General features: G+C 44.6%; 1 protein-coding gene across 2 annotated transcripts in view; it reads right to left on the bottom strand.

Moving 5' to 3' along the window:
- srgap2 (SLIT-ROBO Rho GTPase activating protein 2) overlaps positions 1 to 27,451 on the bottom strand; it is a 230,400-nt gene that overhangs the window by 201,686 nt on the left and 1,263 nt on the right. Inside the window, exons 1-2 of one of the 2 annotated variants that reach the window (XM_060845268.1) lie at positions 27,045 to 27,384; positions 26,786 to 26,919 (exon numbers count right to left, since the gene is read on the bottom strand). In XM_060845268.1, coding sequence (XP_060701251.1) covers positions 26,786 to 26,852 — 67 coding nt within the window. In that variant the 5' untranslated portion in view covers positions 26,853 to 26,919; positions 27,045 to 27,384. Of the gene's footprint in view, positions 1 to 26,785; positions 26,920 to 27,044; positions 27,385 to 27,451 lie in introns of those variants that run through there. The other variant, XM_060845267.1, reaches the window with a different exon arrangement.

The raw sequence follows: 27,451 nt of genomic DNA, 5'->3' as shown, positions 1-27,451 counted from the left end.
TCTATAAGATGCTAAAGGAGATTGAGAAAATAGCGGGGATGTTTCCACATGTGAAACAATCCAGAATGATGGGTCACAGGTTTAGGATAAGATGTAGCAGATTTAAAACAGGGATGTGGAGGAATTACTTCTCTCAAAGGGCCATGAATCTGTGGAATTCACTCCCCAGAGTGTGGTGGATGCTGGGGGATCATTGAATAAATTTAAGGAGATAAACAGATTTTTCATTAGTAACGGGATGAAAGATTATGGGGAGTAGGCAGAAGTTGAGATCGAGATGAGATCAGCCAGGAGTGTATTGAATGACAGAGTAGGCTCGAGGGGCTGAATGGCCTTCTCGCTCTGTTCTTATCCGGTTAAAATACATAAATAGTCAACCCATCAGGCTGCATTAGAGTGGGCAGCCTGGCCAGGGGTGGGGAGCGGTGGCTCACAGCACTTGGAATGACCCAATACGCTTCCTGGATTCAAATCCACAACTTGCTACAAAATAAATACTAGCCCCTTCTCCCTGTGAGATAGTTCAGGTTTACAAACACACGATCACATTGGGCAGTCTGCTGGTCATGTCACAAAGGAATCAAAAAGCTATTTTCTTCAAAAGTGAAGATTGTCACTGTAGCCCTGCTCCCATACATGGAGAGATCGACCCCACCACCAGTCACTGGGTGTGGTAATACAGCCAACAACACCGTACTACCAACAGTACAATGGCTGCTATCTGTAATGTTGCCGGTGGCTCTCAGTTATCCCAGACAAATGTTTTATATTTTGGAGGCTGCTGCTGAGAGGTGGCCCAGAAACAGCCATTTTGCACAGATGTCCCACTGAGTGATATACAGAGTCCCACTTCGAGGACGCCCACAGCAACAGCCAACAGCAGTCGACAGAGAACACCAAATGAAATGCTGGAAACACTCAGCAGATCTGGCAAAGTCTGTCAACAATTCAGGAACCCCTTCTGTGTGAATCCTCCTACTGGCAGAGAGCACGTTCCTCATGTCCACCCATTAAAGCTCCAACTTCAAACCTGCTCACACAGTTTCAACTCAAGGAACAAAAGGCTTTACTCTGTATCTAACCCTATGCTGTTCCTGCCCCTGGGAGTGTTTGATGGGGACAGTGTAGAGGGAGGTTTACTCTGTATCTAACCCTATGCTGTCCCTGTCCCTGGGAGTGTATGATGGGGACCAGTGTAGAGGGCGGTTTACTCTGTATCTAACCACGTGCTGCCCCTGTTCCTGGGAGTGTTTGATGGGGGGACCAGTGTAGAGGGAGGTTTACTCTGTATCTAACCATGTGCTGTCCCTGCCCTGGGAGTGTTTGATGGGAGACAGTGTAATGTGAGCTTTACTCTGTATCTACCTCTGTGCTGTGAAGTGAGCTTTACTTGAGATCCAAACTATGAAGTAACTAGTGTGGAACATGTGATGCAGACAGCTGGACATCCGAGAGTCTGAGCTCACTCACATTCCCTTCAGATGTGGTCAGCCAAACCTGGCCAGAGGGGCACACTGATAACCATCATCCCTGGCAGTTTCTCAGCCCATCTGCCCGTTACCAGCTGCAGAAGGACGGCCGATTGCTATTTTGAAGGTTGTAAATTTGACATAAAATTCCACACAACATCACAGCAAAATATTACAGCAATTGGTCAACGGTCCATTGACAATCTCACAATGTGATGATTAATCACAAACATCAGTTTCCATAACTGCCCCCCCACCCCCACCAAACAGTCTGAACACTCACTGTGACACTGCCTAACCAGTACCCCGCTGACTGTGTGCTGCTCTTGGGCTAAGCTGTTGCTAACGTACTGTTACAGTGACAGAGCTCAGGCCAGCTTTCTCAGCTAGTGTTCATGGTTAATCATGCTGTCAACCCCTAGTGCATCCATTGTGCGGTTGGTGTTCAGGAATTTGTTTTGTAAGTGAAGACTGAATAGTTCCGTCAGGATCAGCCCAGAGTGTGTTCCACGAGAAATAATCAGAGCTCACTCATGGAAATAAACAACTTTTAAAACTTGGAGCAAAGAGGATGACTTTTTAGTTGTTAACCAGTAGTTTGGGGAGTGTAGCTGTTGGAAAGTTACTTCAAAGCTGACATTCCATTTGTTAAAACCGTTGAGGCAGAGTTCAAACCTGCACTCTACTTCATCACCCCAGACACCGTTCCTCACATCCATGTTCAGGGAGTGGAGCGTCAACCACTCGATCTACAATCATTTCCAACATCCTAATCCTCGTTGACCCACTCGGACACACTCTCGCCACAGGGCTTATTACAGGAAAAAATCTCACCTCACATTCCCACACACCTGAGGGAACGCTGCACTGTCGGAGAGTCAGTGCTGAGGGAGTGCCGCACCATCGGAGGATCAGTGCTGAGGGAGCACCACACTGTCAGAGGGTCAGTACCGAGGGAGTGGGAACTGTCGGAGGGTCAGTGCTGAGGGAGTGCTGCACTGTCGGAGGGTCAGTGCTGAGGAAGTAATGCATTGTCGGAGGGTCAGTGCTGAGGGAGCGCTGCACTATCGGAGGGTCAGTGCTGAGGGAGCACCGCACTGACAGAGGGTCAGTGTTGTGGGAGTGCTACACTGACAGAGGGTCAGTGTTGTGGGAGTGCTGCACTGTTGAGCAGTCAGTGTTATAAGACTGCTACTTGCCTGAAAGTCCCATCAACCTATTGAGATGGTTATGATACAAGTTGAAAAGGGAGAAACAGTTTTTCCCAGTATTAGGGTGAACATTTACTTCTTTAATCTACAGATCAAGAGACATGAACTGGCTTTACGTTTCTCTGCTCTTTATACAGTCCATTAATGGCTGTTCAACGACATCTAGGTTCACCTCCCTAAGAACAGCCACTGCACTCTGAAGGAAGGTGAGGGGTTGAGAGAAATGGGAGACTGCTCTAAATATATTTTAAAAATTCTCTTTCTTCCCCAACTGACAGAGAGACTGAATAAACAAATATAACAAAGACTACTGGGGGGACATACATCGCCAGGGTACTTTGCCAAATTTCCTGTGGCACACCAACAATGGCTCTTGCAGTCAAACCAACTAACATTTCACTTTCAAACATTTGTCGAATTTACCAGTTGCTTGGAGACATTGTGCAAGTACTTGGCACTGTAAAATTCTATCAACTTTAAAATCAGTGGCACAATAATGTGACCCAGTTCCAATTGCTCATGGGCACCCAGTTACTGAACAAGCTCCAAATGAACACACACCTCTCTTCTACAGTGTCTCACTGAGAAACACTGACTGCAATGAAAATGCAGCTCATGAATTGATGGTGAAAAGTGACGCTAAGGACAAGTATCATCAAGCCCAATACTGGGGAAGCTGTATTGTTGGAACTGGAACAAACAATATTCAGATTTGCTTTCATCCAGCAATCTGCTTCTGTCAAAGCCAACAATTCTCCTGGCTTCAGGTTCATGGCACCAAAAGGCAAACATCAACGGGTCAATCATTTAATTGATCGCATTATAGGGGTCAGTTAGTTCAGTTGGTTGGATAGCTGACTTTTGATGCTTACAGTATGGGTTCAATTCCTGTCCCAGCTGTGGCCACCATGAAGGGACTCTGCCATCACCCTGAGTGATGGTGAATCTCAGGTTAAACCACCACTAGTTGTTCCTATCTTCCTGATGATAGAGCAGCCCATTGGTCCTCTGGGACTATGGTGACTTTACCTTTAGATCGTACGATGTGCAAAACAGCTGCTAACAACAGACCAACACAACTTCATTGTCTACAAAGTGCCATTGGACAAAGCACTTTCCAACTAACTCTTCCCTCTGTCATGAAAAAAGGAATTCTGCCATTGGAGACTTTTGCAAAAAATTAACCTGAATCTAACTGAACATTGTATTACAAGAAAAAGTGATGTCACATGTCACCTGACCATACAGTAAAAAGCTCTAAGTAGTTACAGAGAGACAAGTAGGCACTCTTGAAATACTTGGAGTTTGTAAACAGACAACAGAGTATAGCACATGGAGGAAACTCCTCAGCATTCCTGATTTGTTTGTTTTGCTGAGTTGGTGATTCCTCAAAATTCAAACAGCACAATGTTGAGCCTTTAAACTCCAAAAGGAAACTGAGCTAAGAACAGCCAGTGGCCACAACTCAAAGCATCAGATTTGAGAACAAGCTCCGAAGGTCAAAGACAAAAGAGGTACAGAAACCAAAAAAAAACCAAGCAATGTACAAGTGCTGAAACCACACAAGGAGTTTAAAAAAACAAGGAAATTCCCTCCCTCCCAGGCCAATTGTGCAAGAAAACACAAACGATCCAACGACAGCTGCTTGATCAGACTCTTCATGCGTTAAACCATTTTTGTTTCAGCAAGAAGGAACACAGGCACTGGCTGTGAACGGGATTGAACAAATCCTGAGGGAGACTCTTCCTCGAAATAATATTTTGTCTTATTTACATTTGTTTTAATTTTGATATGTTAATTTCTTAGTAACACCTTTACCTCTTTATCCCTACATAATACCTTGTATTAAACTAATCTTTAACCTGTTTGAACCAGAAGCGTGACTGTTTATCTGCTTTTACTGGAATCATTACAAATTAAAAGGGACCAAATGGGCTTTATTGATCTCCAGTTCTCAAATCCGTGATCCCACCCATTACAGGGATCACCAGCGTTTCTGCAATAGCTGTTTGGTATCCTTACTGGGAATCCTGTTGACAGAGTGTGTACTCCAGGGATAGGAATCTTGTGACATGAGCTGAGCTTTTGGACAGAATACCGTAACCGAAGATGGTTTGACTGCAAGCTTTCCTCCTGAATCAGTCACATCCTGCCCCTCACACACTGCCAGGCTAAATACATGAACACCAACTCGGGTGGGCTGTGGGTCAGAAATCCAGCATGGGTGACAATCATTAAACAGCTCCTTTATTCAAACACATTTACAAATAATCACAACAAGCCAGTGGCAGGATATGCGATAACCTCAGTATGAACTCAGTCACAACATAGACTTCAGACTCTCAGGGCCCGAGTTATGACAGAACTGCTGGTCATCACACATACAGACACATATAGACTTACACACAGACACGCACAAGCACAGACACACACAGAGATACACATAGACACGCACAAGCACAGACACATGCAGAGACACACACAGACACGCACACGCAGAGAGACGCTCAGACACACACAGATACGCACACGCACAGACACATACAGAGATACACACAGACACACACACGCACAGACACACACAGAGACACGCACACCCACACACGCACAGACACACACAGAGACACGCACACCCACACACACACGCGCACAGACAGACGTGCACACATTGATGCTGAATAAATACCACGAGAAAGGGACAACAATCAAGGAGCCAGTAACTGACAAGACGTAACTAACTGGACAGAATCAATTCCTAGTTGATGCCAAATTGTTTGACTGAAGTCTGGGTCAAGAATGGGGACAATGCATTAACTTCAGTTTTCCAGAATGTGGGAATGGGAATCAGAACATCTCGAATTCCCAGTTCAGATCCAAAACCAAATGATACTTCCCAGAAAGGGCATTATCATGGGTATCAGGCAAAACATGGCCTGGGCGTAGGTGTGACAGCCCACCATATTCCGTTCTCCCAGTCTGGCATCAAGGTGGACAATTTCGGTGCGTTTGAAGGTGAAATCCATGATGAGGGTCAGCATATCGAGAAAGCAACATATTCCCGGTGAGTTAAACCAGGCTTCAATCCAATACACAAAATACACAGCGTCCTGAAAAGGAGACAAACAGCCCAAAGTCTCTTGTGCCCAGAGGATGTGCCAAGTGGGCTTGCCATACAGCTGGCACACTGATGATTAGCTGTGTCCCTAATTAACCCTCATTAAAGCAGCTCAAGGGTCCTCTGAAAGAGGAAGTCATTAAGTATTATAATTAGACATCTTCAAACAGTAACCTTACCCCATCCTGACACAAGGGAGAAAGAGAAACCCGACCTCACAACCCCCATCACTAAACAAAACCACAAGCTCACTGTCACAAAGTGCCACAAAATAATTACAAGCACTCTGAGCACTGAATTTCCTTTTACATAATGAATTGTTGTCATGTTCAGTTTTCTTTACACTCAGAGGGGGGTAAGGAGACAGAAATCCTGCTCCTGAGCTCACCTCCTGCCTCAGAGGCAATGACAAGTGCAGCAATTGGATGACAGGTTGGGACGTTAGGAGATGCCACCCTTTAAACAAGCATTCCTCCCCTGGTGTTTTTATAGGTGCCATGTAACCAGTGCTGAGGTGTGGTTATGGGGCAGTGGAAGAGGGGGGAGCTCCAGCCTCAAGCACTGCCTTCAGGAAAAGGACGGGCCGAAAGAGAATGGGACACGACACTCCCTCTGACTTGCCCACCCTCAATCAGATTGCTGGGTCAACAATTTCCACTCGATTCAATGTCGCCATGAAATGCCAGCTCGGCACTGAGTCCCCAGGCCAGTGGCTGAATGTGACCTCATTAGAGTCAAAAACACAGCAGATGCTGGAATCAAAAATAAACAAATAGGAGGCTGAAAGAACATAGGAAGCCAGGCAGCATCAGGAGGTGGAGAAGGCAACTTTACAGGGTCAGACCCTTCACCCAAGTGTTACCTCATTGGCAGCTGACTCAAGGATGGTGGTCACACAAACATTTTCACCGGTTTTGTTTTCCAGGGCAGGAAGCTGTTTGGTGAAATAACTCCCCAGAGGCTGGTATCCCATCACCAAGTCCCCCTTTATTTACCCGGGGAGAGACCTTCACCACCGATCCAGCTGTCAGAGTAAACAGGATGTCTGACACTCTTGTTCTTACTTTTTTTCTTTTTTTTTAAGTCAGACAGATGAAGAGACAGTCAGTCAGAGAAACAGACAGACAGATAGAGATACAGATCGCGAGAGAGACTGTGAAGTAACCGTGTATAGTGGGAGACCCTGCTGAAATAATTCCACAGAAGCCGGCATCCCAACACCAAGTCACTCTTTATTTACATGTGGAGTGTCCTGAACACTGATCCAACTCTTGTTCTTATTTTTTCAGGCTGCAATTGGGCTTGATATCCCTGAAAGGCTTTGAAGGTAGCCATTGGAGAGGGGTGTGTGCTATTGTCTCAATTACAATCAATACAGGAAGGCTCTTTAGCCCTTCCCTCTCACACCTAAAATAACTCTAGAGAGGCCTGTGTCCTCTTTATTCGCAAGTGGAAAGTCCTTGACACTGGAACTCTTGTTCTTATATCTGTCAGCCAGGGCTCCCTGATTGGACCAGATTAACAGCCCCAATGAGAGAACTCAGGTTCTATGAGGCCCACCTGGCTGACCCTCATACACTCACTGCCATGTAATCAGTGGAAGTAAATGAGGTCCATCCAGCAGCCAATCAAGGGGTAAGGTGCCTGACCTCTACAACCCCGTTGATGGCGCATTGACCTCTTGCAGTATCAGGAGCCTGAAAACTGGAAGGAAGACTGAATTATAGCAGCATTTCATTTGTAAACTTGATATTATCTGCTGGCAGTAATTCACAAAGAGGCAGCATGGTGGCTCAGTGGTTAGCACTGCTGCCTCACAGCACCAGGGACTCAGGTTCGATTCCAGCCTCAGGTGGCTGCCTGTGTGGAGTTTGCACCTTCTCAGGGCGGAGCAAGGTGGATACAGAACTAACTTAGTCATAGGAGACAGAGGGTAGCAGTGGCAGGATGCTTTTCGGAATGGAGGGCTGTGACTAGTGATGTTCCACAGGGATCAGTGCTGGGACTGCTGCTGATTGTGATCTACATAAATTATTCAGAGGAAAATGTAACTGGTCTAATTAGTAAGTTTGCAGATGATACAGGATTGGTGGAGTTGTGGATAGTGAGGAGGACTGTCAGAGGATACAGCAGGATGTAGATCAGTTGGAAGCAAGGGGCAGAAAAATAGCAGATGGAGTTTAATCCGGAAAAATGTGAGGTGATGCATTTTGGCAGATCATTTTGGGGGAAATTATACAGTGAATGGCAGATCCCTTCGGAATATTGATATGCAGAGGGATCTGGGTGTGCAGGCTCACAGATCACTGAAGGTGGCAGTGCAGGGGGATAAGGGAGTAAAAAAGGTGTATAGCATGTTTGTCTTCATTGGAAGGGTCATTGAGTGTAAGGATAGACAAGTTATGCTGCAGCTTTGTAGAACTTTAATGAGGCCACACTTGGAATATTGTGTACAGTTCTGGTCACCACACTACCAGAAGGGTGTGGGTGCATTGGAGAGGGCACAGAAACGGTTTATCAGGATGTTGCCTGGTCTGGGGGATTTTAGTGATGAAGAAAGGTTGGATAGACGGGGTTTGTTTTCACTGGAACGCAGAAGGTTGAGGAGTGACCTGGTAGAAGTTTATAAGATTGTGAATGGTTATTGGGGACACAGGTTCAAGGTGTCGGTGGGGGGGGGGGGGGGCGCTAGAAGAGATGTGTGAGGCAAGTTGTTCACACAAAGGGTGGTGAGAGCCTGGAACATGCTGCCAGAGGAGGTGGGGGAAGCAGACACAACAGCAGCATTCAAGAAGCAGCTGGACGGATACAGGAATAGGAAGGGGATAGAGGGATATGGATCCTGTAAATGAAGACAGTTTTAGTATGGAAGGGCAAAATGTGGCAACACAGGCTTGGAGGGCCGAAGGGCCTGTTCCTGTGCTGTATTGTTCTTTGTTCTATTCTCCCCATGTCTGCGTGCTCTGGTTTCCTCTCACAGTCCAAAGATGTGCAGGTTAGGATGGATTGGCCATACTGAATTGTCCCATAGTGTTCAGGGATGTACAGGTTAGGTAGATTATTCATGGGAAATGCAGGGTTACAGGGATAGGGTGGAGGGGATGGGTCTGAATGGGATGCTCTTCAGAGGGTCACTGAGGGCTTGATGGCCAAATGACCTGCTTCCACACTGTAGAGATCCTATCCCTGGGCGGATAGTTCATGCCTGCCTGGGTATAAAGGCAGGCACCGCTCCTTGATATCACTGACACTCCTGAAGGCCAGGCATCACCCACATGGTGAAGGCAAATGCTGGGTCTCTCCTCTGAATGGACCCCCCAAGACTAGCAACTGGCCAATTGAACAGCGCTCCCCAAGGCAGCTCATTAATAGGCCAGATAGTCTCAAAGGCAGCCAATCAGCTGACATACTGCCAGGTGTGGGTTCCAGGCTGTCATTCACCAGGTCGTTGGAAATGTGGCCCACGAAGGAGCATTGAGCTCAGTGTCTCTCTCCCCTTTTCCTGATGTGATGGGTGAGATTATAGGGATTGTAGACATACTGCAATGAGGGAACCATCTCCAGGAAGCTGAGCAGTGCTGACCACACAAGGTGGTCATTGGGTAAAGAGTAACCGTTGGAATATCTGGTTGAAGATTGCGAGACATGTGTGCTGACATTCCATTTCTGGAATCTAAATTGTCCAGGTGCCCTGACAAAACCCAAAATAAATATTCTACTCACAGCAGAAACTCATCCCACTTTGAAATGTGTTGTGGTAGCAGCTGACAGCAGTGATCTGATTGTTAATATCAAAAGGCCTTACGGTTTCTTACAGTGCAAGGGTACTGTCCCTGACTCTGAACCGGGACATGTGTCACTTCACATGACAAAGGAACAGTGCTCCGAAAGCTTACGATTTCAAATAAACCTGTTGAGACTATAACCTGGTGTCGTGCGACTTCCGACTTTGTCCAGAGTTGAGAGTGTGGTGCTGGAAAAGCGCAGCAGGTGAGACAGCATCCGAAAAGCAAGAGAATCGACGATTTGGGCATGAGCCTTTCATCGGGATTAGATCCCCTACAGTGTGGAAACAGGCCCTTCGGCCCAACAAGTCCGCACTGCCCCTCCAAAGAGTTTCTCACCCAGACCCATTCCCCTACCTTATATTTACCCCGTACTAATGCACCTACCACTACGGGCAATTTAGCATGGCCAATTCACCTAACCTGCACATCTTTAGATTGTGGGAGGAAACCGGAGCACCAGGAGAAACCCACACAGACACAGGGAGAATGTGCAAACTCCACACAGAAAGTCGTCCAAGACAGGAATCGAACCTGGGTCACTGGCGCTGTGAGGCAGCAGTGCTAACCCCTGAACCATGATACTGCCCCCATGGTTCCACCTCAGTCCAACACTGAGCCATCCATATCACGTACGAATCAGGAGGCTGGGATTCAAATGCTCCTGGCTCCTGACATCTGTAATAACACCTCACTGAACAAGCTGGTGAGAAAATACCAATAGTTAGGCATTAAGCAGATCATTAAGGTTAATTCATGAATTAGCTGGGTAGATTTAACCACAGAATTGCAGTCAACTGAATCCCGCTGCGATTACACTTGTACCAGGAACCTGGATCATTCTTTTTCCCAAATCAATTTCCAATAAAAAAAACTCATTATTGCTCAGTGAAAAAAACTTGGTAGGTAGAAAGGAAGGGACAAAGTTTTTTGTGGCACAGTAGTAATGTCCCAGTCTCTGCACCAGAAGGTCTGGGTTCAAGTCTCATGAGTTCTATAGGGTGTATTATAATGTTTACGAACAGGTCTAAAAACAGAGAATACAGCTGGTGTGTGGAAGGGAGCAGAGAGACTGAAGTTAATATTGACCAAGGAAGGTGTCAGTGGCTTCTTTCTAACTGACTGGTTTGGATGAGAATTGATATCAGAAGGACAGGATCATTCCCTAATAGTGAAAACTAATAAAGTTTTATTTTCAGGCAGAAGATTGTGATTGGAATTACTTTGGAGGACAACAGCTGAAACCAAGTACTGAGCATCATGGTATGACTTCACATTAATATGTGAAGCTGCATTTTTCAATGGAAACCTGAAGTGGATTTGTGAGCAAGGGTTACAATTTACTGAAAAACAAGATATAGTCTTGACACTATCACTTATTACTGGAAACAAGATCAGATACAAGTATTCTCAGAGCTAGACGCTCAATAACAAAGGAAAGGTTGGACATCCCATTAACATTTACAGACATATTTATAAAAAATAGTGGCCTATTAAATTCATAGGAAACATGGTCAGACTTTGATAGATTTTGAAAGCTGGATGGATATTCTACACAAGAATATGTAATGGCATTTAATAAACTAAATGCATGACTGCAAAAATTCTACTTGGAGATTACTAATTCAATGCTTGCCTTTAAATTGTTGGGCTGTGTTGAGGTGTTGCACATGAATAGGTTCCTCGTATTAACTAATGTTAGATTTTCAGAAAGAGACACACTTTTGCAAGAGTCTTCAGAAGCTTTGATTAGATTCCCTACAGTGTGGAAACAGGCCCTTCAGACCAACAAGTCCACACCAACCCTCCAAAGAGTAACCCACCCAAATCCATTCCCCTAACACTACGGGCAATTTAGCATGGATTATTCACCTGACCTGCACATCTTTGTGACTGTGGGAGGAAACCAGAGCAACTGGAGGAAACCCACACAGACATGGGCAGAATGTGCAAACTCCACACAGACAGTCGCCCAAGGCTGTAATTGAACCTGAGACCCTGGTGCTGTGAGGCAGCAGTGCTAACCACTGAGCCACTGTGCTGCGACATTAATTCCCAGAGACCTTCCAGTCTTAAATCGGACATTCCACAAAGAATGGAGGACTCAAAGGTCACGACAATAAAGGCCTGCCTAGGTACAGGCTGAAAGCATTAATATGAAAGGGGAATAAAGTTTGAGAGGATATCTATTCCTCCAGTTACTCTAACAGGTACCAGGAATTCGGGATCTACATAGAAAAATGAACTGTGGAAATGTCTGGGCTTTGGTCAGCGGGTGTTTTCGATACAACTCGAAATACCATTATACAATAAAATAAGAACATAGTGACCCCAATCAGGCAGATTGAATTAAATTAGCTACAAGAAGCTTCATCCCAGTTGTGAACGTTCTAGGCAAAATCAACATGCTATGCTGGACAGCAGATGCACATCTAGTGTGGATTGAATTGATTAAAGTGTCGAGTGTGTGTTGCTGGAAAAGCACAGCAGGTCAGGCAGCATTCCGAGGAGCAGGAGAATCGACGTTTTGGGCTAGAGCCCTTAAAGTGTCTGCTATCGCCTGTAAATTATAATGACTGAACGAAGGTTAAGGAATTTGAGAGCTGTACCTGCCTCAGAATTGGGATGGTAAAGTGCTGAAATCACTAAAATGAGAGGTGATTCCCTGCAATATAACAGTGCTAGCGCAGTGTCAAATGCAATACCCTTCCTGTTCAACAGTCCATCCAGGAAAAAAGGTTCCAATGGAACGTAAAAAGGCAATTGTTCTTCGGAAGTCAGTGGATTTATAATTTGGACATTACTATATTCCTTTATTAAAACCTAAGCTCTCTAATTAAAATATTGATCATTCATTAGGAAAAAAGGTTCATTATCCTTAAGCTACATTGGCAGTTTGTCCATCAATCAACATCTCAGGTTCAAAATCCTACTAAAGGGACAGTGGGTGTGTAAAACATACAGAAGAGATAAGTGGTTAATGTGAAATATTCAGCAAGACATCCTCACACCATAGTGAGACTCCCAGGAACATGGGACTTTAACAAAATTCTAGCAATGGATTTGAAGGTATGGAATATTGAAAAGAAACATGCTCACCTTGCACTCTGTAGACATGGTAACCAGATTTATGATTTGGAGACGCCAGTGTTGGACTGGGGTGGACAAAGTTAAAATCACAAAACACCATGTTTAATCCAACAGGTTTATTTGGAAGCACTAGCTTTCGGAGCGCTGCTCTTTCATCAGGTGGTTGTGAAAGGAGCGGCGCTCCGAAAGCTAGTGCTTCCAAATAAACCTGTTGGACTATAACCTGGTGTGTGTGATTTTCAACTAACAAAATTGAGTCAGTCTTTAATGACATATAGTAAAGAATAATAGTGGACAAAGCAATGGGAAGTGGGAGGGAACATAGGAAAAGAGGAGGCCATTCAGCCCCTCGAGCCTGCCCTGCTGTTCAAAGAGATCATGGCTGATTTATGGCCTAACTCCATATACCTGTTGATACTTCTTGATACTCTTGCTTAATAAAAATTTATCTATCTCCAATTTAAATTTAACAATGAAATTAGCATCCAGCCCCATTTGAGGGGGAGAGTTCCAAACCTCTGCTACCCTGTGCATGCTGAAGTGCTTTCTAACAACTCTCCTGAATTGTTAGCCCTAATATTTAGTCTGTGCTCCTGGTTATAAAATCTTCAACCAGTGGAAATAGCTTTACTATCCTGGCTTTCCTTGTTAACATCCTGATGCCCTCTAGTAGACTACCCCTTAACCTTATAAATTCTGGAGAATGAAGGCCTCATTTGTCCATCTCTCCTGAAGCCCCAGTATCCTCCTTGTAAACCTGTACTGAACTCCCCCCGGGGCCAGACATCCTTCCCAAGGTGTGGTGAACAGATCAGCTCACAGTACTGTAAGTGAGGCCGAGCTGGGGTTTTGTATAACTGAAGCATAATGTCTACATTCTAATGCCCCAGCCCTTTCCATATCGAGGCTAGCATTCCATTAGCCTTCCTGACTGTTTTCTGCACCAGTTCATGGCATTGAAAGAGCTAGGTTCCTGACCCTCAAATCTCGCCGTATTTAACTTTGTGCCTTTTGAAGACACCCTGATCCACCTTTTTCAGTTCAAAATAGATAACCTTACACTTGTTTATATTAAAATATATCTGCCACAGCTTTGCCCATTTACCTAAACTATCAATATCCTGGTGTAGTTTATGCTGTCCTTAATGCGGCCCATTGTGCGTTGTCAGCACATTTGGATATTTGAGTGTTAATGTCATTATCCAAGTTGTTAATGAATATTGTGAATAAATGAATCCCCAACACAGATTCCTGTGGGACACCACTAGTCACTTCCTTCCGATTTGATTACTTACCCATTATTCCAAATCTCTGTTGGCTGCCACTCAACCAGTTTTCTATCTCTGTCAGTAATGTGCCCTCAATTCAGTGGAGACCTTAGCCAACAGGTTTTTAGAATACATACAATCCCTACAGTGTCAAAACAGGCCATTTGGCCCAACAAGTCCACACTGACCCTCTAAAGAGTATCCCACCCAGACGTGATGCCTCACCCTATTACTCTACATTTCCCCTCACTAATGTACCTAGCCCACACATCCCTGAATGCTATGGGCAATTTAGCATGGCCAACTCACCTGAGCTGCACACCTCTGGACTGTGAGTTCTTCTATGGGACCTTTATCAAAAGACTTCTGGAAGTCCACATAAACAACATCCATTGACTTATCTCTGTCCACTAACCTTGTTACCTCTTCAAACAAAATCTAAGGCTTGTCCGAAATAACCTAGCTTTCCTGAATCTAGGCTGGTTCTCTCTGATTAACTGAAAGTTTTTTGAAGTGATCAGTTACCCTATCCCTGACCGAAAACTCCAACATCTTCCCCATCGCAGACATTAGGCTAATCCTCTGTAATTCCCTGAGTTTCCTCTGTCACCCTTCTACAAGGGGCAAAGTGACATGAGGAAATCCAGAGGTACATCTGCCAAATCTAGGGAACTTTGAAAGACTATGGTTAGGGCATTGGCAATGTGCTCTCCTAACTCCTTTAATATCAGTTCCCAGGGATTTGTCAGTCTTCAGTTCCATTAATTTCCCCATTATTGATTATTTAGATAAACTAATTTTATTTTGACCCTGTCCCTGATTCTTTGTTATTTTTTTTTCCATTCAGCTCTCCTCCTTTCCTGCTGTGAACACTGAAGCAAAATAATCATTTAGCATTTCCCTGTGGTCATTGACAATATCCTCACTCGAGACCTTCAGTGGGTCAACAGTAGCCATAACCAGCCACTTCCCCTTTATATAACTATAACATTTCTTTGTCTTTCACGTCCGTTACAAGTTTCCTTTCATAATGTTTATTAGCCGTTCCTACAGGAGAAAGTGAGGACTGCAGATGCTGGAGATCAGAGCTGAAAGAGCCATTCCTACAAGCCACTTTGTGGCTCTTTGTTGGTCTTTCTATGTCCCAATCTGTGGGATCTGTGCAGCTCTTTGCATTTTTATAAGGCCTTGCTTTTAATTTAATGTTGCTCCTTACTTTCTGAGATGGATTTTTTGAGAGGTGAGGCTTTTCCTTCTCATGTGTACAAACTGCCTCTGAATATCATTCAATACTCAGAGACTGGGCTTGGTCACCTGCTGAAATCCCAACTGACAATGGAGGCAATGTTGATTTTAAGGATGTGAGAGAAAATATTGACACTGTGGTAATGAACACTGGAAAGTCCCTTTCGTAATATAGCCTGTGTAAGAAATCGCATGATATTAGACGAGGTGCTTCATAGCATCATTTCAGACCAACCAATCCTACATGGGAGCAATTGTCTGCATCAATTGTTAAAAACCGGAACTTCCTTCAGCGAGGAATGATCAGCCCTGGCTTTAAAAGGGACTACTGTCATTTCCTGAATGTCCTGCACATACAGAGAAGGGCATTCATTTAAAGCTGAGGTTTCAGAGAAAATTTGGCAAGCCATGCAGAATCATATATAAAACTATATATCATCCTATATATAATCCAATATATAATCCTGCACATATAATCCAACCAGAAATAACTTTAAACCCAAGGGAACTGATATACTGAAGAAAGGAAGGGCAGAAACAATGGTTATAATTTGTGTTGGTAAAATACAGGTGGTTGAGTGTTTTAGATGATTTACAGTCTAACGTATAATTGATTGGTTGTAGCGTAACTCGGAGAATATGAAAGAAATTGTTTTGTTGACTAATTACTGAGTTTGTGCAAGGATTGTTTGAATAGCTTAAATATTTTTAATCAACTGTTCAGACATGTTAGGACATACCTCTGGAACAGGTATGAAATTTGGCTTCCTGGTCCAGAGATAAAGACACTACCACTACACCACAAAAGGCCTGAGGGAGAAACTTGATTTGGAAATAACTGTGCTAAGCATTAATAAGAGTATGAAAGGAATTGAGGGTAGAGTGAGACAGAATGGATTGGGAAATAGATTTAGCAGCAGAGATGAATGAGGGAAAAGGGCAGATGTTCAAGAAAATAGCTCACGGCTCCTAACAAAGACATTCCAATGAGCAAGAAGGATCCTAAGAAGGGGATAAGCCAACCATGTTTAACCAGGGTTAAGGATAGCATCAGATTGGAAAAAATACATGACAAAAGGTAGATAGGATAAACTCAGGAAGGATAATCCTGATGACCAGGAAGTCCAAAACCAAAGGCCAATTTAAGAATGCACAATACATCATTTAGGGTGAAGATGAGGAGAGAATGGTCAGCCCGTGGAATTCCGGCCTTGGAAAGCAGTTGAGGCCAAAACATTGAACATTTTCAAGAAGGAGTAAGAAATAGGGTGAAAGGGATCAAAGGGTGGGGGAGAAAGCAGGACCTGGGGATGGAGTTGGACGATTAACTTTGATCATAGTCAATAGCAGAGTAGGCTCAAAGGGCCAAATGGCCTACTCCTGCTCCTAGTTTCTTTGTTTCTAACGATTAGTGCTTTAGCTAGAGGGCTAGGAAAAGTTTGAGAACCAGCAAATACTAGAGGGAGAAGATAATCTTGGACGGTAAAATTGCAAACATTTTCAAGACAGACAGTAAGAGTTTCTCTAAAAATATAAAAAGGAATAGAGGCCAGGGTGAACATCAGCCCCTTAGGGAATGAGGCTGGGGAATAACAACTGGGAACCAGGAAATGGCAGGGGGGTTAAATAAATACTTCACACCGGTTTTCACAGTAGAAAACACTAACAGAATCACAAAATCATTAAACAATCAAGGCGCAAAAGAGGAGAAAAAATAAGTACAATAACTCATTGAGTAAAACTGCTAGAGAAACTAACAGAGCTAAAAACCAATATGTTCCCTTGGCCTAATGCATCTGAGGATATTCAAGGAAGTGGCTGCAGAGGTAACGGATACACTGATAGTAATCTTTCAGGAAGACAGACTCTGGTGATGGTCCAGAGGATTGGAAAACTGTTAATGTGTTTTAGATAATGTGCTCCTTTTTTTAATTCTTCCTGTGAAAATGAATAACGTCACATTTTCCCACAATACATTCCATTTGTTAGATCTATAGCCCAGTCACTTAACCTATCTAAATCTTTTTGAAGCCTCATTCTCTGCGAAATGTATTTTGCCATCAACCTTTACATCATCAGCAAATATAGCAACCATACCTTTAGCCACTTCACCCACGTCATTGATATAAAAAGTTGAAGCCATAGCAATGATCATCATGGCACACCACTTGTTTCATACTGCCAGTCAGAAACCTTGTTTCTTGTTAGCTAGCCAATTTTATATCCAAGCCAATGTGGCACTATCCGTATCCTGGGCTTTTATTTCCTACAATAATCTGTGATATGGCACCTTGTCAAATATCTTCTGGAAATCTGAGTACAGTACATTCACTGGTTCCCCTTGATGCTGAACACATTACTTCCAAAAACAAACTCCAATAAATTGGTTCAACATAATTTTGTTTTCATGTCGACTATGTCTGATTACACTTAATATTTCTAAAGTGCCCAGCTATAACATTTTCAATAATAACTTCAAAAATCCTCTCTGGGACAGATGTTAAGCAAACTGCTGCTGGTTTTTGTCTTCTGTCTCCCACTTTTTTTGAATAAACAAAAAGACAATTCCGATTTTCCAATTTAATGAAATCCGTATTTAAGGAAAGATATTGTTTTACTGGAGGCAGTCCAGAGAAGGTACACTGGGATGAACTCTGGCCTGAGAGATTGTCTTATGAGCAAAGGCTAAACCAGTTGAGACTCTACTTATGGAGTTTAGAAGGATGGGAGGTGATCTCATTGAAACATTTCGGATTCCTAAGGGGCTTGATAGGGTCAATGCTGAGAGGGTGCTTCCCCTCATGGGTCAGTTCAGGACCAGAGGGAAGAGTCTCACAAAAAGGGGTTCAAATTTATTACTGAGATGAGGAAGAATTTCTTCTCTCGGGGGGGGGTTGAGAGTTTTTGGAACTCTTTGCCCCAGAGAGCTGTGGGGAAAGAGTCCTTGTGTATATTTAAGGTTGAGATTGATAGATTCTTGATCTAAATAGCAGAGCAGGTGTGAAGGGCTGAATGGCCTCCTCCTGTTCCTATTCCTTATGGTCTTCCCTGAATCTGGTATATTTTGGAAGATTAAAACCGGTGTATCAACAATCTCTTTAAGACCCGAGGATAAAGTCCATCAGAATCTCAGGACAAGTAACGTCCCTGAAATAGCTGCAAATAAGGGAATGGAAGACTTGGAGAAACTCAGGAAAATCACACTCAGCAGCGGGGGGGCGGGGTTGGGGGGATGTTACTGAGCAAATTGTTGTTGCTGTGAGATGACAAGTCCCTGGGTTCTGACAAACTTCACCCTGGTGAAGACAGATGACCTACATGTAACACAGAGAGGGCTGCAATGTGAGACTAACACATAGGTTCAGCATCCCTAACTTGCCAGACACAGGGAACCAATCACTGCTCTCAGAAGGCGCTGTTCTTATAACAGCCTGTAAATTGACATCTACTTCAGAAATTCAATTTCTCAACTTGTCGTAATGGGAAACCTGATCTCTGGGCTGCCAGTCTAGTGCACGACATGATGCCTAGCACATCCAAATAGTCTACCAGCTCTCACCTTCTGGGGGCGAGGTTCCTATAGTGAGCTATTGTCTGCAAGGTTAAAAGCTCCAGTTCAGTCCAGGGATGTTAGAGACCAGCTCAGAGAAGACAGTCACCAACCTCAAGAACCCCCCTCTCCTAAGCCAGCTATAAACCCTGCCCCCTCCAACCATCAGTCTTGAGTGAAATCCCAGTTCAATGGGACGGTGATGAATCCGAACTTGTAATGACTCAACTGTCCAAATGGATGGTGTTCAATGAAAAATGGGAAAGGATGGGATATTTAATTTATACAGGGAAGGACCCAACAATTATTGCACTGGTGAAGCAGTCTTGTTAAGTTTGCAGAGAATATAATTCTCCTATGAACTACAAGTGACAGCAATTTATTTCATTCAGTCTGGGCTATAACAGAACAGGAGACAGAAATCAATCATTAGACTCAATTAAATTCTAATCCTGTATGATTTGACTGAAATCTCAGAAGATCCACAGATATACAATCAGCCAGTAATACTTCTTATCGGTGTGGAGCTGTAATCACAAGGATTGAAATGAGAACTTGCAGGTGTACATTAAATTTAATTTAACAAATAATTGTTAATGAAGTAGCTAAGGAACTGAAAGGGAAAAAATATAGATTTTTATTTCTATAGTGCCTCTCATGTCTATTGGACATCCCAAAGCACTTTCTTAGAATCCCTACAGTGTGGAAACAGGCCATTTGGCCCAATAAGTCCACACCGACCCTCCGAAGAGTGACCCATTCTCTTAACCTATTACTCTACATTTCCCCTGACTCATACGCCTCACCCACACATCCCTGAACACTATGGGCAACTTATCGGGGCTAATTCAGCAAACCTGCACATCTTTAGACTGCGGGAGGAAACCCACGCAGCACAGGGAGAATGTGCAAACTTCATGCAATCACGGGGGTGGAATCAAACCAGGGTCCCTGGCACTGAGAGGCAGCAGTGCTAACCACTGAGCCACCGTACCATCCACTCTGCATGCAAAAAAATGCTTTCAAGTCTGGTCACTGCTGTAGCACAAAAAATACAGCACACTCCCACAAACAGCAAAATAATATTGACTAGATCATCTGTTTCTTGTGATAGGGTCAATATTTAAACCTATTCCCTAACACAGAGAGGAATTCCACTGTTCATCTTCAAATTGTGCTGCATCATCATTTATGCCCAACTGAGGAGCAGACAGGGCCCCCAGTTTAAGGTCTCCCTCAAAAACCAGCATCTCTGACAGTGCAGCACTCCCTCTGCACAGCATGGGGTCCAATGTCAGAAAGGGTTCCTGCTCTACTGGCAGGCTAACTCAGATCGGAGCCTCAGCGTTCACTCTTCAGAATAAATCTGATATTGGCACTCACACCACAGTCAGTGAAATACAGATGAGAATCATTGTGACGGAAAGACTCCTTGTGTCCTGGACCATGATATTGTGGGAGGCTTCACTTTGATCAATTTCAAAGCAACATTTTCCTTTGTACAAAACCCGCGTTTAGAAAGATTGACTTCAATGTATTCCATTACAGGAGAATGTACCCTCAGTACATAGATGCATTATGCATGAAACAATTCCTGCTGGTTTGGATTTATTTGATGATACAAGGCCAGTTCTTTATTAATTTAGCTTTTGTTAAAAGGTGGGTTCTGCAGGCAGAAAACTGTCTGGAATAGCAACTGCATCAGGAAACCATGCACTAACCTGGCTCAGCTGGGGGAGAGGGAATCAGCTGGGAGACGGACCTCCATCTTTCTGGGTTAGGGAAGGGAGAACAAGCTTCTCTCTGATCTCCGTCCAGTGACCCATTGGGGATGAAAGTGGTGTGAATTTTCTTTATTGTTTATCCTTGCAGGGGGACTGGGTGACACTGGTAACAGCAGCATTAGTTGCCCATCCCGAACTGCCTTTGAACTGAGTGGTTTGTTCAGTTATTTCATGGGGTAGTCCACCACATCGCTGTGCGGCTGGAGTCACATGTAGGCCAGACTAGGTAAGGACGGCAGTTCTGAGGGAGGGTCACTCAACCCGAAACGTTAACTCCGATTTCTCTTCACAGATACTGCCAGACCTGCTGAGCTTCTCCAGCAATTTCTGTTTTGTTAAAAATGGCAGATTTTGTTCCCAAAAGGATAGGAGTGAACCTAATGTTTTTTAACAACAATCATTGATAGTTTCATATCTTGGAGGCTGCTTTTCAATTCCAGATTTATTAATTGAACTTACATTGCACCAGCTGCAGGGGCAGGATTTGAATCTGTCTCCCCACAGGCTTAGCCTTGGCCTTTGGATGACATTACCAGTGCACCAGAACCTCCCCAATATCAGGGGAAACAGGGCTAGTGGCTAAAACCAAGAGTAAAGACTGCACACTAGCAAGAGAATCAGGAAAAATAGTAGTAAAGATGGTCAAGGAGATCAGAGTGAAGAGGATTGAGTGGCAGGGGGTCAGGATGCCTAACTTCCAGTTCCACTCCCAATCCGTCATTATCCCTGTTGCCATGATAACCTAACAAGGCTCGTTGGAGGAGCTAGGATTCAATCATAATCTAGAGAAGGGTGACATACTGCCACCCACACCATTCAGTATTCAGTTTGGTTTATCTACAGTGAAGTCACATCTCTCATCTCCACAGACCATCTCAAAAGAACTTCCTTTCTGAATCATTACGTTCATCAAAGCCAAAAATATCTCAATACCAATGCCTTGGCCATTTCTAAGGATCAGACCCTCCCAGGTTACAACAAACAGCTGACCCAACAATGGAGCTGAACTCCCAGCACTGTCCCTAACTAGTTAGATCTTTGCCACTTTCCACACCGGTCATCCACACGGCTGTCCTGATTATGATTGTGATGGAAACATTTTATTTTTGTTTGGCAGAAATTGGATCGAACCTCATTTCACAACAGCATGTGCCCAATGGTGGAAACAGAAAACATCCAGCCTCAGGCTGACTGACATGTACGAAAGGCCAGGGGCTGCAGGATCCTTTCATCATCAGTCAGACCCTTCAATCCATCACAGAATGAATTTGACATTCACAGATTGCAGCAGGAAGAAACAGATTCAGCATAAAACCCATTTACAAGATCCACAATCCACTGGATCATGAACAATTATTTACAAAAACTTCAACAGAACTTGCAACTGGTACAGCATGTTCAAGATTGGACTGTTTTACACAGCTTTGAATGCAGCATTTGAAGCTCAATAAATTTGCTGCAGACACTAATTATCCCTGCAGTTTAATCCAAACATAATGTTGGGAGTATAAACATTATTAGCCCAACATTTAAATGCTCCTGTTATCTCTGTGGTGTAATGTACCAGAGGGTGACACAGAGACAGCATGTGACAGACACACACACACACACACACACACACACACACACACACAGTCACAAAAAAGTAGTCCCTTTCATTGTTCATAAGGAAGGGCTGACGTGGAATTCGAATTCAGGATTGCCAGACAGTAGCAAATACTGGTGGCATTGCAGCAGAGAGCACTTACAACTGTCTGAATACATTCGTTGAGATCCTCATTAAAGACAACAAACTGAAGCAAAGTTTCTCTGACAATTGGCTGGCTACACTATTTTGGACCTACCTGCTTAGCTTCTCTCTTCAGTGCCTGTGCTCCCCTGCTGTTGCCTCATCACAGCAACTGGAGCTTTGCTTCTTACAAAGAGTCACAAACATTGTCCAACCATAGGATGGCACAGTGGCTCAGTGGTTAGCAGTGCTGCCTCACAGTTCCAGAGATCCAGATTTGAGTCCAGCCTCAGGTCACTGTCTGTGTGGAGTTTGCACATTCTCCCCGTGCCTGTGTGAGTTGCCAAGGGTACTCCGGTTTCATTCCGTTGTCCAAAGCTGTGCAGGTTGGGTGAATTGGCCATGCTAAATTGACCATAGTGTGCAGGCTAGCTGGAGTTAGCCATGAGGAATACAGCCAAGGTTACAGGTGTAGGGTGTGATGTCCTTCACAGGGTCAGTGTGGACTTGACGGGCCAGTTGGCCTGCTTCCACACTGTAGGGAGTCTATGAAACTTGTCAAAGTTTATTACCGAATCAGGCAGCACTGAGAGAACACACTTGGTCCATTGTGGCCGGGCCAGCTCTTTCAACCAACATATCAAATTAGTTCATTTTCTCCAAAATGCTGCATTTTTATTCAAATGTCGATGCATATCAGTTTAGCAAAGCCTGTTTTAAACAAGTACCAAGAGTAAGCCATGGGGAAGAAAAGGGAGAGATGAAATTTGTCTCTCTTGAATGAGGAAAGATGCCAAAATTTAAACAACAGTCATTGATAATTAGACACATGAGTTTGACTGTTAAACCCTAGGACAACTCCCCCGACAAGGATAACATTGACAATCAGAAAAGGTACTGTACTGGGTAAACAATCAGGATTTTGGTATTATTGATGCAACATCAGATTAACACAAAGACAAGACTTAAAAGAACATTTTGCTAATAATTATCATTGGTCATATCTTCCCTCCATCATAAGATCAGAAGTGGGGAAATTTGCCGATGATTGCACAATGTTCAGCAACGTTTGCGATTCCTCAGACGCTGAAACGGTCCGTGTTCAAATGCAACAAGATCTGGATAATATCCAGGCTTGGGCTGACAAGTGTCACACAAGTGTCAGGAAAGGCCATCTCTAATAACAGGCAATCTAAACATTGGTTCTTTGACATCTAATAGTGTTAGCGTCACTGAATCCCCCACTATCAACATCCTGTGGATTACCATTGACTAGAAACTCAACTGCACTCACCACATATACCCAGCGTTTACAACAGCAGGTCAGAGGCTGGGAATACTGTAGCAAGAAACTCACCTCCTGACTCCCCAAAGCCTGTCCACCATCTACAAGGCACAAGTCAGGAGGGTGATGGAATACTCCCCAATGGCCCTGAATGGGTGCAACTCCAACAACATTCAAGAAGCTCAACACCATCCAGGCCAAAGCAGTCCACTTCACTGGCACTACATCCACAAGCATCCAATCCCTCCACCAATAAGGCTCCAAAGCCCCAGTGTACACCATCTACAAGATAAGCTCTCGAAATTCACCAAAGATCCTTAGACAGTATATTCCAAACCCATGATCATAACCCTAACCCGAACCCTAACCCAATCACTTCCATCTAGAAGGACAAGGGCAGTGGATACATGGGAAAACCACCACCTGCACGTTCCCCTCCAAGCCCATTTACCATCCTGACTTGGAAATACATCACTGTTGCTGGGTCAAAATCGTGGAACTCATAGCATTGTGTCTATCTTCAGTGGTTCAAGAAGGCAGCTCACCACCACCCTCTCAAGGGGAACTAGGGTTGGGTAATAGATGCTGAAAATGTGTTGCTGGTTAAAGCACAGCAGGTCAGGCAGCATCCAAGGAACAGGAAATTCGACGTTTCGGGCCAGAGCCCTTCATCAGGAATGCTAATAAATGCTGGCCAGTTTGTGACACCCACATCCCACGAGTGAGTGAAAACAAAATTTATCCTCATTTCACTGAGGAGAGAGAGAAATCTGGGCAAGGTCTTGGATACTTTCAAGACAACAGATGAAGCCCAATCTTCCTTGTTGGTTCTGAGACAGGCAAATATAGACAATCCCTAAATGTTGGGCTAATAATGTACATATTCCCAACATTACGTTTGGATTACACTGTGGGATAATTGATGTGCAAAATAAATTTGATGAGTTTAAAATTGTGTTTTGCTGCAGGTTTCTGTACAGTTTTTGTTCATTGAGTTACTCAAATTAATTACTGAATAACATGAATATTTTAGCAGAATTCTTGCTTTAAGTTAATGGACATACAGTGTGCTCCTTCCTGCTGCAGGCTGTGCATGTGAACAGCTCCCACTCAGTTTTCCCTGGCTTGGTAGCCTTCCAACAGAGTCAGACAAACCTGGATCCCAACTCCAATCCTCAGCCTCCGCACAACAACGTAGCCCCAGCACCGTATCTGGCCGCAAGGTTCCCAGTATTCTGTGCTGATAAACTGATTATTGGTCAGTTAAGCATCAGCAGTGTCCTACCACGTTTTGGACTCCCTCTCACTCGATTCTTTGTTCTGTTAAAAGCAAAAGATTGCAGGTGCTGGAAGTCTGAAATACAAACATCTTCCAAAGAAATGTCACACCAGATTGCTGAATTTCTCCAGCAATTTCTGTTACTTGGGTGTGACTCTTGACAACACTTGGCATCATGTAAATTAAAAGAGTAGTGTTATGAACATCCCCAAGGCTGGTAACATGTTGCTGTGCATGGCAGATCACACATTAGGATATTGGGAATGAACCTAGAACATAGAACAACACAGCACAGAACAGGCCCTTCATCCATGTACCTATCCAATTGCTGCTAAAAGGTCACCAATGATTCTGACTCTGCCACTCCCACAGGCAGCGCATTCCATGCCCCCACCACTCTCTGGGTAAAGAACCTACCCCTGACATCACCCCTATACCTTCCACCCTTCACCTTAAATTTATGTCCCCTTGTAACATTCTGTTGTACCTGGGGAAAAAGTCTCTGACTGTCTACTCTATCTATTTCCCTGATCAACTTATAAACCTCATCTGGAATTGACAGAATATAGTGAGTTATTAAGGGAATTATTCTGCATCACTTCTTGCCTGAGATCCTGGAGATAAAGTTACAGAGATTGAATATTCCCTCCAGATAAAACCAATTGCAAGAGTCCTCAATGTCAAACACTCTGTGTGGTTTCAGGACTGTGACATGTCTTTCAGAACAAACAGTGCAACATTCCAGATATTCAAAAGGTAAGCATGAGCTCAGGGATACATCATTATTCATGGCCAAAGTCCCGACAGAGATCAGGAACATTCAACACTTCAACATAAAAGTGCAACGTCTTGCAGAAAGCTGGATATTCATGTGTCTAGTCTTGTTCTGTATTTTTCTGATACTTGTGCTGAAGGGATCAGGTGGATCCACCAAGCTAACTCCCACACATGTCCGACCCTGTGGCTGTTTGTGGAGCTGTTTATTATTGTAAATCAAGATTTCCAACTGGCCTTGGTCACCAGCAACACCCTTCTCCATCCAACTGCATTCCAGTCTCTCCTCACCAGCCTATTGTTTGCTGTAGGCTCCTGCACAAGACCATTTCCATTCCCTCTGACTCTTGGGGTCACAAGAGTCCACAATTACCCCACCCTCCCACAGGTACCTTCTCCTCTCACCTTCCATCAGGAGGAGCAGTATTCCTGAAAGACCATTCAAGCATCACTGTCTTCACAGCCCAGCCTGATCCTTGCCTCTAACTCTGTCAAACACATTTGCCACTGACTCACTGCTGAATGACCGGGAAGGGAATCAGGAGGTGAGACTCCCTGGGTCCTGGAGAGAGGAGGACAGCAGGATGGACTGCAATGTCCCACCTGTAGCACCCCACTTTCCCACCCACCTGCTGGTGTCAGTACAGACCAAGGCTGAAGCAAAGACCCCTGCACATGGCCAGTGCTTGGAGGGAGAATGCACATTGTTCTATTTTGTATAATCTGGGACATGCTGTGTGTAGTAATGTCACAGGCTGGCTGCTTCGCCCAGAGAGCAATATTGTTTTTGGCTGGAAGGCACAGCTGCAGTCCCTGTGACCCTTAAGCACCCCCGTGCTGCAAACAGCAAGCAATCTGTCCCCAGCCTATAAGCAGGCCACCCCTACAACATAAACTGCAGGTCTCCAGCCGACTCTCCGAGGCCCCTACAACCCCTCGCCCCCTAAATCTCAAAGTAAAAGCTGCATTGTGAATTGGAAAATAATCTGTAGGCTTGCTGCGGGAAACAGCAGATGACCAGCGCAAATTTTAACAATGAGCTCTGAAAATTAATTTCCGAGAGATGAGTGTTGCTGTACAACAGAATGAGAATAGCAATGCATTCCTCTGAGGGGTGAGCCCTGCTGAGGTTAGACTCGGCTTCCATCAGTTTGGTAACTCTACTACAATGCTGCAAATCTGAAATGACGGTCAGACTTACCCTTAACCTGTGTGTCATACTCGGTAATGATCTCTTTGTCCTTCTTGAATTTAGCTGGCGATGTCATCGTTTAGAAACCGCGTTCCCTTCGCCTGGTGAAGAATCCTTCTGCAGATGGAGCAGGCACTCAGATACTGGGGGGGGGGGGGAGAGAGAGAAAGGCGGGGACACGCTGTCAGTCAGTCAGTCAGTCAGTCCATGGCAAAGGCTGGGCTTTCTCAGCCCAACTCCCAGCAACAAAACCCCACCGAACACTGACCAGATTGGAGCAGGCTGGGCAACTTCAAATGGAATCCCAGAGACAGCACCGAGAGAGGAAACTACACAGACGGCAGGAGATACCGTCTCACCTCCCAGCTCCTCCAGGCCGAGAGGGAGGAGGGAGAGGGAGGAGAGACAGGGGGAGGGAGGAGAGACAGGGGGAGGGAGGGAGGAGAGAGAGAGGGAGAAGGGAGACAGAGAGGGAGGAGAGAGAGAGGGAAGGAGGGAGCAGAGTGGGTTCGCTCCCTGGCGGCGCTGATCAGGGGGACAGAGGGCAGGCGCTGTGCGGGAATGCAGATCCTTTGTCGCCGCGGAATTCCAGCACAGAGACCACTTCAAACCGCGTCCCCCTAATACCCCCCTGTGTGAGGGAGGGAGGGAGAGAGAGAGGGAGGGAGAGAGAGG

Source organism: Hemiscyllium ocellatum, chromosome 26, assembly GCF_020745735.1.
Source record: "Hemiscyllium ocellatum isolate sHemOce1 chromosome 26, sHemOce1.pat.X.cur, whole genome shotgun sequence".
Lineage (NCBI taxonomy): Eukaryota > Metazoa > Chordata > Chondrichthyes > Orectolobiformes > Hemiscylliidae > Hemiscyllium > Hemiscyllium ocellatum.
This window is presented reverse-complemented; position numbering and strand designations above follow the sequence as displayed.